We start from the raw sequence: 13,262 nt of genomic DNA, 5'->3' as shown, positions 1-13,262 counted from the left end.
CAGGCTGCTACCACTTGTAGCCGAATGTGCCTAGAGAAATAAACTAATTAATAAACTAATGTGCTTAGAAATGACATTTTAGAGTCTTGCTTTAATGATATTTGTGGTTCCAAGTCTGAGAATGGCTTAATTTTCTTTTAGGTCCTCGAAAAGTCTAACTAACATAGATCTAGGAGTCTAGACTGCAAGGGCAAATCCCGCCATGTTCTGCAAGATTTGCCAGGGAATCCAGAGTACTGGGAAATCATGATGTTGCCATGCACATTCATGGAATGTATGGGTGTAAAGCCACAGGACCCCTGGGCTGTGTGGTTTTTGTCTTATTTTCATGCTCTCAGTTTTACACTGTGCTCCACTAAGATGAGGTGGGGAGTGGAACACTCTGGAAAGAGCAGGGAAAAATGTCCTTTGCCATGGGAGCTCCTGAATACTTCCTTGTTCCTCTGCTCTGAGAGGGGAGGGTGTATCAGGCTAGGGAATCATATCAGCTGCTGCCAGTCAGCAGCTTTTGCAGTGGCTGAAAAGAGGAGCAAGGAGGAAGCCACAGAGCTCTTGCAACTGGATGCTTTCTGAAGCATCAGAGGAGGTGGCAGATCTTGCTGAAAATCAAAGTTAATGTGGTTGTAGGCTCATCTTCTCACCATACCACAGGCTGTTGCCTGAAGGGACAGGGACACATCTGTGAGGGCATGGCCTGCACCAGAATAACTTCACCCTGGGCTCAACCCCCCCTTTGGGGGTGCTGCTCACTGACAAATGGCTATTTGTGGTTTATGGATTCCATGGAGGTTCCAACAGTAGTCGCAGAACTGCTTCCTCCCAAAGACAACTACTACATTTCAAAGTGAATAGCACAAAAGTGTTACATACTGTGAAACAAATGGTCAAGTGTCCATGCAAACTGTGAAGTCTCTGACTCACTCTTAATAAACACAATATTATTGACATAAAAAAATATTCCCTTATCAGACTTATGGTTTGATATAAATCCTTGAAGGGAAGATAATTGCTATTACTGCTCCTATGACACCCCATCTCTCCAGTCAACAGGGACTGGATTCAGTTATGTTTGACTGATCAGACTGACAGTCTCTATTCCTAAGGCTGTTGGCAGCCAGCATAAGTCAGAGCAGCCCTGAGGTTGATTTAATTTGTATTGATGGACCTGGTGTAACAGGCTGACCTCAGAATGAACTTCATCCTACCTTTTTAGTTTTTTTCCTTACCTATGCTATATGCTACTCAGTGCAGCCTATTGAGTGCATAAATATGGATACATGCATGCATTTTATTTTTCAGTTGAATAATTGAAAGCCACTGAATAATTTCCCAGATTCTTAAGTAGGTCTAAGACTGCCTCCAGGAAATTCTTTCCTGATTTTATATTGAGCTGGAACATAATTTGGGCAGTTCAGTCAAAACAGTGTAAATAATCATGCAGAGCAGTCAATATAGTTCATAGTTTCTAGAGATTCAACACATTTAGATGGCATCTGAACTAGTGATGTAAATAAAAGCTATACTTTTAGGGAACATTTTTTTTAAAAGGCTAGAGTTAGGGTAACTCTTTAACCCAGTAATGTAGAATTGCTACTGCAAGTGAGAGGCTACAGGCTTTGTACTGAGTTTGAAAGACCACCACACAGGGACTGGCCACCTTTGGTTTGCCTGAACTTGTTTTCATTTTGACTTGTGTTCACTTTACCTTTCTTTTAATTTTCCTGGCCAGAAAACTCTGGCAATTTGCTCTGTTTTCACTTGTGATTGCATAACACCATCATAGTTTTATACAGATAGAAGTAGCAAGTGACCATTCAGGGCAAAATGAGATGTTTATGGCTAACAAGGCGATGCAGAAGAACACAGGCCCAGTATAATAGGTGAGGCCTTGAGAGGTGGGGACAGAGATGAACTGAACTGGAATATAATACTGGAGTATCTGGGTTGATCAGAGGTGGGGCACAGGCTGGCTCTGAGGGCCATAAACAAGTCACCAGTGTTTAGTTAAAATTCAGAACTGTAGCTGGACAAAGCCAATTTCTAAGCATCAAGAAAAAACAACACATAGCTAATATTTATAAAAGATACCATATACATTCAGGTGTACCACATAAATTTGAATGTCTCCCAGAGCTGCAGACCATGGAAATAAGCAAAGTATAAAAGCACACTAGCAAACACAAGTGACCCCAAGTGTACCCTCAAGTGAAAAAAGAAGCCATCAACACCACATTCCTTCAGGTAAAGTACTGTATATCATTACTTGCCATAACAACCCCATCTTCATCCATCTGCAGCTGTTTACATGACCCAGAGCACCAGTGGAAAGGTGAGCATAACCCCAGAGAAAGGACTGGAAACTCAGTGGTCATGTAAAAATTTTAACTGTATTAGTGGGAGGAGGAGGAGGTGGAAGAGAACTTTAATAGGGGTATTTTTGTCTGTATCTTGTGTAATAATGCATCTTGACTAGTACTGCCTTAAATTGTTAATATTTCAATTCTAGAAACAAATTCTACTTTACGCAGAATGTGTTTGCCCATAAACAAAGTTTGTTTTGTACAGTCTTATGTTCAATCAACAGTTCTCTACATGTACAAATAACTGAAGCAGACCATATAGATCAATAGATGAGTATGGCCTGTTACTATGATACTGAAGCTTTCCAACTTGTTGTATGCTGAATTTATTGCTACCTATAAACCTCTACAATAATAAACCATAAATATTTAATGCTCTAACACACCTGGCTCAGCCCTCTAAGATCTTTTGGTAGATATTATCAATTTTCTAGGAATAAACATACAGATATATTCTGATTAGCTGACCCTATTTTGACTTTATTGTTATATATTTTGAAAGGCTGTTTATGACCATACCCTTCAGCCAGTTTGCATAAGTGTCTTTGCATCTCAAGCATTTTTGGAGTAGATTAAATTACTGCATTTAGTAATGAAAAATTCCACATTGAAATCAATTGCATTCTAGGATCTGTGACAAGGACTTCTAATGGATAACATCTTCCAAGTTCTTTGTTATTACAGAACTTCTGCTATTCTTTGCTGGCTCTTACATGAAAATTATTCTTGTTTCACTTTTCTGGGTTTACTTCTCCCATCACGTATGCTCCCAAACTATTCAATGTTTAAATCCACATATAATTTTGGTGCTCTGCTACACTCACATGTCATAAAAGACTCTCTGGTAAAGGATAAAAGTATGCTCTGACATGGTAGCAGCGAAAGGGAAAGAATATGACAAGGTAACTCTACAATTTCACCCCCACAGAGTGTTCAGTATCCAAAACCAGCATGAAATGCCAAGAAACATAAACAAAAATTAGCAAGAGGTACAACTAAGGCCTTAGACCTTTTACAATCATAAGAACACCAAAGGAAACTTTTAGCACAGAATAACATTGCTCATATTTTTCCTGTCTGCAAGGCAGCAAGAACCTTTTCTGTAAAAGAAGATGCACTGCGGTGAGGGCAGCTCTGTCACACCGACATAACTCACCCAGAGCGGCTGTGTCTCTGCGCTGTGTAACTGGCATTCCTGCACCTCGAGCCCACGTTACAGAAAAGGCTCCGCAGGAAGGGATAAAGGCCCCGACTCGGTAAATCACGAGCTTCTAAGTAACCTGAAACCAAGCAGCAGCAGAAATAGGACCAGTAATATTGCATTTGCAAGCTGTACCATCACGTTTGTGTTCCCTTATCCTAAAAAGCCTCTTTGTCACCTGCAAGCAATGAAGTTGTATCAATGTCAGGTATCTCATTTAAGAAAAACTCAGTCATCACAGAAAATGAGTAACCTCTGTGTCAGATTGTGTCAACAAGCTACATGTGACATTTGAGAGCTTTGAAAAACTGATTTTCCTGGTAGCAACATTATTGCAGTATCACATGGTTGCTAGCCCCAAAATCATGTGACCTGGATTGGAATATAAACTTCTGCACAAAGTGGTATTTCCTCTTTTCTCAAAGGCTTTCAAAAAATGAAGGAATTGGTGTTCAGCAATGTCTGGACACGCATCAATCAAGACTATTTAAACAGCCATTTTTCCCTATCTCTGGAATTATCCACAGCTCTCCATAAAGTAAATATATATAATGCAGGCTACATTCTCTCCAGATAAGTCACTATACAGATCTAGAATTGTTTTACCAAACTTATTTTTAATGTAGCTAAAGCTGGTTTATCCCCATTTTACTGGCATTGGCAAATAACAGAATAATAAACTGAATAGATTATAATAAATAATTCTTTTCTAAATGAAGTTATATTTTGACAAGATAAAAGCAAAAATAGCTTTATAAGGTGGAGGGAGTAATAAATTTTGAAGTGTTAAAGGAAATGGAAGAATTTAACAAAATATAAATTCTCAATCCCAGGAAATGAGTAGGGAAGGTTTGTCTTGTCTAATTGTAAATATCCACCTCTGAGGCAGTCATCTAAACTCCATTACTGAATAGAAACCAATAAATACAACTAAAACCCAAATAATCTCCCTTACTCCAAAACTTATGTTTAAAAGCTGTCTTACCAAACTTAGCATTTCTTTCCCACATAAATACAGCTTCCTCGGATCTGTAGCTGGACAAGATTGAATCCCACTGTGGGATTCTTTCCATTGACTCCACTACATTTAAGTCCCCCCTTCTAGGATGTGTTTAGTGTTTGCTAAATACTTCTACAAGTAGAGGCAACCAAAACAGAACACACAAAAAAACAAAACATACAGTTTTCCTTGTATTTTGGGGGCTCCTGGAAGCGGATGGCAGCTAGAATCAAGAAAAGTACACATGGCCACAGTATTTCAGTGAGAGAGAGGACCTGAAAAAGGAAAACAGAACATCAGTCTATAGCGAATAGGCTTTGGGAACAAATCATTAAAATTCATATGTCATTTACTTTAAAATAAAAACATTAAATATCCTCCCCACAACTATCTAAGGAAAAACAAGACCATTAAAGCAAGCTAACAACTGACACTTCTATTTTAAATCCTTATAACTCTGTGAAATGCACTTCTTTCAGAACAGAAAAGTAGTTTTCATTTCAGTTTATATTGTTTGTAGATACTTTCCTCAGGTCAAGACAAAGAGTGGCAAGGTGATGATAGTGACCTTCAACTTTCCCATACCTGAGCTTCCTAAGAAGCCAGCAGCATCCTGCACCTTGGTGAAATTCTTCATGCTCCCCGGAGCCCTTCCTGGTGGCATACCTCCCTGTCCTTCCCTGACTCCCTGGCTGCTGCCATTACACCCTTTCTGTCACCTGCACTCAAACACTCACCAAAAGCCACCTGCACTCAAATGCTCTTCATTCAAAACTCACCCTTGCCATCTCCAGGAGGGAAGACCATGTGAGACCAAGCTAACAGGCCTGAGGCTGCCCCCAGCCACACTTCTCTTATCCCAGTGTTCCCATTTCCAGAGCCACAATGACAAGGTACACAAGCCAATATGCAGCAGGACTCAGATTTTGAGTGTGTCTTCTCTGAGCAGATTGCACATACACAGAGCACATTCATGCCTCTGCAGAGAGGGCACAAACTCTCAAATGGATTGGAAGGAAGAAAAATAAACACCAAGAAGAGCAATTGTGCCAGTTTTCAGCAGCACAAAGGAAGAAACAGCCACTCAGCCCAGTTTCAAAAGGCTGTTAGACTCACTGGTAACAGCATTAGGAAAGTGTGAATAGGGACAGAAACACAGTAGAAATTACAGGCATGCTGAAGGTCTCCCACTAGGGCTGTTAACTTCTCTGGAGCACACAGGGGATTTTATTTCTAAACTGTCAGAGTTTAACCAAATCCCATCACAGAAGTAAACTTGGGCATGTCAGAAAAATGCCTAACAACCATAACATAATGCTTAAGAACAAACTCCAGTGGCAGATTCTTCCCTGTGGAGAAGGACATCTGTGCTGAACAAGACACAAGGAACTAAAGGTTTCCTGAAATTTAGGGAAATCACCATTTCTCTAAACTGATCGGCCTTAAAACAGTACAGAAGCCAATCTAATAAAAGTGGGGATGGTTATTTCAATCTTTTAGGGATCACCAAGGGCCAGCTGCTCCCCAGGGTGCAGGGATCTGTGTGTAACAGTGCCACCCAGCAGGGCAGGAGACCCGTCCCAGGGAGCCCAGAAGGGCAGCAGGATAAGGCCTGCTATCACAGCCAGCCTCAGCCAGGAGTCCAAATCCTCGGTCAGTGTCACAGCAGGTCAAGCCAAACAGTGGCCAAGCACAAGGGCTGAGCTGGAGAGCAGTATGGCTCTGACTTCTCCCAGGCAGGAGGGCACAGAAGCCCAGTTCTGGCTTGGGTTGCTCAGAGTCATTAAACTTAGCAGAGGCCCAGAAGCCTGACAGCATCCTCTCCTCCTCGGCATATTCATCCCCATTCCTCCTGCCTGGGGTCAGATGGAGGCCTTGCTGTGGAGCAGAGCCATTGCTGCAGAGTATCCCTGGGCTCTCTGTGGGGAATGGAGCCAGCTGCAGCAGCTGAGGGAAGGGCCACTGCGGAGGACACTTGGGAGGGGATGTCTCCAGGCTGCCCAGCAGGGTCCAGCTGTCCCTGGGTGACACACACCACCACCATAAGAGCCCACAGTCAGTGGCTGGGGGAAGGGCCAACAAGAAGTTCAGGGGGTGGGAGACCAGAGCTCGAGGGGTTTACAGGGGAAGGCCCTGGACAGCCACAAGCTGGGCTCCCTGGTGCCCCCTCAGGGCTGAGGACAAGCCCAGCTGGCAGGGCACAGCAGGAGCCAGCTGCTCCTGAAGGGCAGGGAGCCAGGAGGGTGCCAGGGCAGCAGGGCCCCTGTCAGGAAGGGCCTGGCAGGCAGTGCCCCGGGAAAGCAGCAGGCTCTGCTGGGAGCCTGGATCTCTGGGTGAGCCAGGGCTAAGTCTGAGCCAAGAATGAGGGTCAAACACAGCCCTGCCATCTCTGGCATAGTCCATGGGAGGAGGGTTCAGCTTGGATAGGAACTGCTGCTCCTGCTGACAGGAATTTGGGATAAGAACTGATAAGGCAGCTGCAGAGGAAACAACAGGTTGGAGGACACAATGAACCATCAGCATGCTGCAAGCATTAAGCATGCAAAACTGATCTTAACAAGTAAGTTATTTGTTGTAAACATGGCAAAATAATGCTGCTGTAAAAGGCTTACTTGTGTTCAAATAGGACAAGTACCCACAGAAGGTCCAAGGAAAGAGTATTCATGCCATTGCAGGATTGCAGCCCTTGGACGGCTGCTTTGCCCAGGCCGAGGAGAGCTGGAGACTGAGAGCTCATGACATTCTGGGGAGATGCACCTTGGAGGAATGGTGAATTTTGGTAACAGAGCTGATTAAAATCAGCTGATTTTAATTCCAATTGTCCTCTAAATTAGGACATCAGAATTTGGGAATCACATTTCATCCTTTACCTAGCTACAAATTTGGATGGTAATAAACATTATTTAAACAGTAGTTAAGAAATGCAGTGATAGAAAACTAAAGTAGTATATTTGCCTGGTAGTGTGTATCTCCTGACCTTCTAGAATCTGTAGTCCTGAAGTAAGAACTTCTGAAAAAAGAAATGAGAATGTGTCTTTGGCACAACTGCAATTTCAAACTTCAACAAGTGAAAATGTACAAAAGAACCTGTCCTGCCTTTGAATCATGTTGATAGAAGGTGCTGATGCCAATCTGAATTTCAGTCAAAAGACCTGTTCCTTACAGAACTCTCACATCTGTCACAGTCCCTGCACCCTTCACTGTGTAATATTGACTAATGTCACATGGCACTCAGGACACTTTGCTAGTTCAACAGCCCTCTCTTCTCTTCCAGCTCTAACTGCTGATAAATAGCCATGAGGAGAAAATTGTCTTATACAGACAGATCTATATGATATGGAACAGAGCTGAAGCACATCAGATCTTTCAGGAGGTGCTTCTCTCTTCAGATTCACAAGGGTCTCACCACCTCTGCACAGGTGGACGGTGCACCTGGATTTCTCCTCCCGTACTGCAGATGGAGCTCCTTCACAGCTCAGTGCTTGCACAACAGCACACAAGGAGGTTGTGCAAGTTCCCCAGGGCAGCTTCTGCCTCTCAACAGGCAGAACGAAGTTTGCTTTTGATCACCCTTGTGATTCCTGGCTTGGAGAAGTCTGCTTCTCAGTGAGTCCTCTATTCAGGAAATCTACCGATTAGACAAACTTACAACTTACATGAATTAAGATTTTTTTTTTTCCTTCAGAAATATATGAGGGAACACCACACAGAACAAGAGGAGAAATAGATCCACATGCAGGAAAACAGGAGATACAGAGAAGCCACTTGATGCACCCCTATTGAACATAAGAACTCTTCAGGCATGGAGAATATGACCAACAACATCCTTCCCCCAAAAGTATATTTTATATTAGAAAACATCACTTTCATTAATTTGGGGAAGAAATCCCTCTCTAAATCACTATTTTATTGAGGCTAAATATTTCGGAAACTGAAAGCTGTGTGCTTATTTAATTGAAAGTATCCTATCCAAAGCAGACAACATGCCTCACTGCAAATCCCCACATCATTATAGACTAGTGAAATCTGTGTGAAACTATTAATTGAAGTGACCTTTTTTCCCCACAAAAATGTTCTCTCACTTGAGAAAATTCACTTCCTTCTATCCTAAAAGATTGATTCTGTCACAGTTAAGGTAAAAGACATCTAATTTTCATCATTTTAATTTTTACTTCTGTTGAAGCAGCTGCCACATAATTTTGCATATTGGAATTGGAAAGGTTAAATTAGGCTTTGGAGAGCAGATAAGAAAGGAAATTTAGAGGTTTATACAATTTTTAATACACAATACATTCCCTGTATCTAGACTTTGATCACAGTCATGCAAGCTTTCTTACATTACCTATAAGCACCTGTAATGTGAAGAAAATTGATTTTTTCCCTTGCCACTGCTAACAAGCACTGCTAGTATCTAATGTTATTTAAAAGATAAGAAGTGGCTCTTCAAAACTTTTATGACATTTGTCTCATTTTCAAATTGGAGCATTTCTGTATTCAGCCATTTTAGAACTAAAACAACACATTCTCTACTTCGGTTTTTAGGTGACAAGAGGCAAAACAAGAACCACTTGCAGCCAGCCTGTCCTTAACAATCTGCAGGGAATAGGGAAAATCAATAGACACACTCTCTCCAATACTAAATACTAATAGTAATATTTCCAGGTACTAAAAAATTTAAAATATTCCTTTTTTAATTATTTCCAAACACTCACCGGTTGCCTCACACGGCAGAGCCAATTTTTCCAAAACAGAGCCTTGAATTGGTGTATAGCGTTCCCCATATCGTCTTTTCTTTCCTTCAGCCACTTGCAGAGTGGGCTTTCTAACTCAGAATCATCTCACCAAGCAGTCCAAATGTATTATTCCGAAGCTGATTAATTCCAGCACTAGTGAATAGTGCAGGAGATTTGCCTGCTTCCTCAGAAAAGATGAGATTATGTTTCTGCCTCTTGTTTTGCTTTCATGGAGGAATCTCATCTTTCTGTTTTTCTTCTCAGTGCAATGAACAGTAAGGGGATGGGTTCATAGAAATGCCTTCAGGCTGCTTTACTCCACAGCATACATTCTGCACTCGTTTCTACTTTTCTGGAATAAAAATGGATGCAAAAAATGAAGGGGTGGGGAAAGAATATGTAACACACATTTATCTTTTTGTAAAGTTTTGTGACATTTTTTCACTTTAGTGTTTATGTCTGTTCATTTGCAGATGCTTATATTTTTGAAAAAAATAACAGTAGGAAAATAAATAGAAAAATAACTCTGTTTCATGACATAGCCCTAAAAATGTCAGTTTGCTTCTAGAACATCCTTATAAGTACACATCTAGCACTGTAGTGGTCCCAGTGCATCATCACATGACTGTTGAATTTTCTCTTGTGGAGAATGTATGTCTGATATTTCGTTCCCCTTTACCTACATAGAGGGGGAATATTCCAACAATAAAAAACTCTGTTAATTAATTGCCACATGCCACCTGGGATGAAAATCAGTCTTACAGCAGCAGTTCCTTCAGCAAAGAGGTGGGAGAGCAATTCCTTCTGCAGAAGGAGAGAGTGTGCAGACCTGTGGTAGCAGAGGCAGTGGGAGACCCAGCAGGAATCTGGTGGTGCAGAGGATGACCACCCTACCCACCAGGAATGACACTGTGAGCAGAGGAATAAACTTTCAGGTTTTTTTTTTTGTTCTACACAAATGAATTGCATAAGAATCTGATCCCCAAAAGCTCTCTCTTATGGTCAATAGAGACATATAATACAGCCATTATATAAGGTAATTCAAACCACCTAGAATTTCAGTCATCATTCTCACACACACACAGAGGACAGCATGATGCCTGTACAAATATTCTTTATTTCTTATTATTGCTGAGTAAATTGCATCATTGCCCTTTCTACAAATGTATTCCTATTGAATGAAAGACACACCCTAACATCCATGGCTATTTTTCTCCATTAAGATTGAAATCTGCCAGAATATATAAATTTTTTGGATACAGAAGTCATCAAAGAGGAATCCAACTTCCATTAGATTTACGCCAAGGCAGTGATTTTAAAAGCTAATAAATCTGCTACTTCTGCAATGAACAACTCCACATCTGCAGGTCTAATTAATTGTGCCTGTTTCTATGAGATGAGGATCAGCTAGTGTTGGGGGTGCCTTAGCTTCTCTTTCCCAGGCTTTGGATTTGGGTCACCCAGCATCTGTTTTGGCCCTTCAGAGCACATTCGAAACTTAGTTACTCCACTTCCTGGGAAACTGACTGATTAGTCTGTTAAAATGTCTCTATTTGAAATGGTGCAAATTTCTGTTTTAATTTTTACCTTTTCTATGGCTCAAGGAATAGAGAAAAAAAAACCAGACTAAGTAGGTGTCATGAATTCATCAATTTTACATACTGGTAAAAATCCCTTCCCAAAGAGCAGAAATCACAGATGAAGTCATGGCAGAATACAACACCTTCATTTCTCAAATATGGTGGGATTGCCTTTTATATTCTCTGCTCTGAGACTGAAAAATTACTGAAGTAATAATTTAGTTCAAATAGAAATGTGAAAGTCCTCAGGACATACTAAAAAACTAAGTGGTTTAATGTTTACCTGAATGACGTTAAGCACATAAGTACCTTTGAGTGAGGATTAAGTAACACCTTACCAAGGAGCTCCACCTCACACTTGGGTGGCACTTCTGCTTTCAGTCAAGCAGTGCTAAAATGCCTGCTATTTCAAAGCATGGACAGTCATTCTTCTTGCTAGGATCAAAGGTGACATTCTGTGATAGCATGATGCAGATTCTGTGCACAGCAGAAGTATGCATTTTTAAACAAATACTTTCAGAAACTAAAATTGAAATACTGTTAATTGTTAATATGTGTGGGATCACACAGCCATTCTGGAAAGCCAGGCAACAGACTCTATAGAATGTGATTTGTAGGAAGTTATAAATTACTCAGCATAATGAATTACAAGCAGTTACTTATCAAAGCACCTGATATGGAAGACAGTTCCTATCTGTAAGGGTGTGAGCTAAAGCAGCTCGCATGAACCATCTGCCAAATTATTTTGAACAAGCCTTTCTGCAAAATCTCTGCCCATCCAACTGTGATGTGTTAATTTATTATGCTCTATATAATTACATTCTTATAAATGTGGCATACTATTTTCACAGAACCAACTATTTGGTATGCAATTAGTGCCCCAGTACTAATGAACTACTGACTCCCCATTCTGCTATATAAGAAACTCAACAAACACCTTTCACCATCAAATTACGTTGACTTCATTTGTCTCTTACTTCATTAGAGAAGTCTCTCACTTCCTATAGAAATTCAATCTTGCCTCTTTTGGTGTCCTCCAGTGGCAGACCTGTTTTTTCTAGAATGAAATTCAGGAGGGCAAAAGATATCCATTCCACCAAGAACAATCGCTGCAGTGACATTCTGGGAAATTTCTTCTAAAAGTAATTTTAGAAGACACAGATTCTATGAGCTTGATTGTATTATTTTGAATGTCATAGAAATATGAGAATTATTTAATCAAACCATCACCCCCCAACCCCAAACTAAACCCTTGGCACAAAAGATATATTATGAAAATGAAACACAGAGGCAGGAAAATCAAATGAGTAATGAATATTTTTGGAAAGATGCATCAGCTATATTGCTGCCATCCTGGAAGCTCTTTCGAGGCCCCAGGTTTCATCAGGAGAGCATCAAGCAGTATCCTGTGCAACTATCAGCCTTAAATATCTATATTAACAACATAATTATTTTGCTATAAACAACAGGTATATTAACTGAATGTTTTCAGGGTTCCTTGACAAATTGGCTGTAGTCAACAGCAACATCTTGAGTATTGCAGGGCAAATTAGAAAGGCGTGGATTTCATCATGTGTTCCACTCACTCCTTCTGGAATGGAAACAAAAACAGGCTCAGAATTGGGTCTTTGAGTAAGGACAAGACAGGGTGACCTGCCCTTTTTTTTGCTTCTGCTTAGCTTTAGCAGGTTTTGCCTCAGTTTTAACTCAAAACTTTTCTTTTATAATATACAAGTTATCCAAAATCACTGGGGCTGAAAAGGCAGAAAAGCTCCTGCCAGCATCTAGCTCTGTTTTTAAAACTTGACTGCTTTATAATATGATACCATCAACACGCCACGTCTAGCCTAGAGTTTTAATACAATGTAATTAGAGTAGGCTGGCAAGCACTTTCAAAGAAACATAATTTCATATGTTAAATAGGTTGAAGCCTGGGAGCCAGCAATACTGTTTGGTATGGACAGGAATGCAGTCAAATCATGTGAGAATGATGGCTGGGAATCTGGCAAATGCACCTATTTTCCTATCACCACCCACCACTTCTTTCACAAGGTTAATTAAGTGATCACAAGGCTTTCCTTTTAACATTAATAGGAATACTACTTGTAAATATTTACATGGGCCAGACCTGTGTTCAGACAAACAGTGCCTGCAGGATGACATCAATTAGTAGCATCTTTCCTGGGAGATGCCTTGTGTGTGCAAAGTTAGGGCCTGGTGAAAAATGTTAGTTGTGGGCCAGGTCAAATAATGGGGCTGATTAAAACGGAGCTATGTGTTAAACCAACAAAACAGACCCAATCTCCCAAGGAGGCTGGTAGTTTGTTTGAGCTTCCGGGGAGCTCTAGGAAGTTTACTCTCATAAAATGACAGACTGATAGGAAATTG

The 13,262-nt window shown here is 40.8% G+C and overlaps 1 protein-coding gene across 1 annotated transcript in view; it reads right to left on the bottom strand.

Annotated features, from left to right (window-relative positions):
- The window catches only part of ABCA13 (ATP binding cassette subfamily A member 13), a 170,186-nt gene extending 160,844 nt beyond the window's left edge, over positions 1-9,342 (bottom strand). Inside the window, 3 exon segments of the mRNA XM_054515921.1 lie at positions 3,517-3,640; positions 4,743-4,836; positions 9,274-9,342. Of these exon segments, the coding sequence (XP_054371896.1) occupies positions 3,517-3,640; positions 4,743-4,836; positions 9,274-9,342 (287 nt within the window).
- Positions 9,343-13,262: the final 3,920 nt, after the last annotated feature.

Source organism: Molothrus ater, chromosome 1 (genome assembly GCF_012460135.2).
Source record: "Molothrus ater isolate BHLD 08-10-18 breed brown headed cowbird chromosome 1, BPBGC_Mater_1.1, whole genome shotgun sequence".
NCBI lineage: Eukaryota > Metazoa > Chordata > Aves > Passeriformes > Icteridae > Molothrus > Molothrus ater.
The sequence above is the reverse complement of the archived record's forward strand: the minus strand, read 5'-3'. Positions and strand labels throughout refer to the sequence as shown.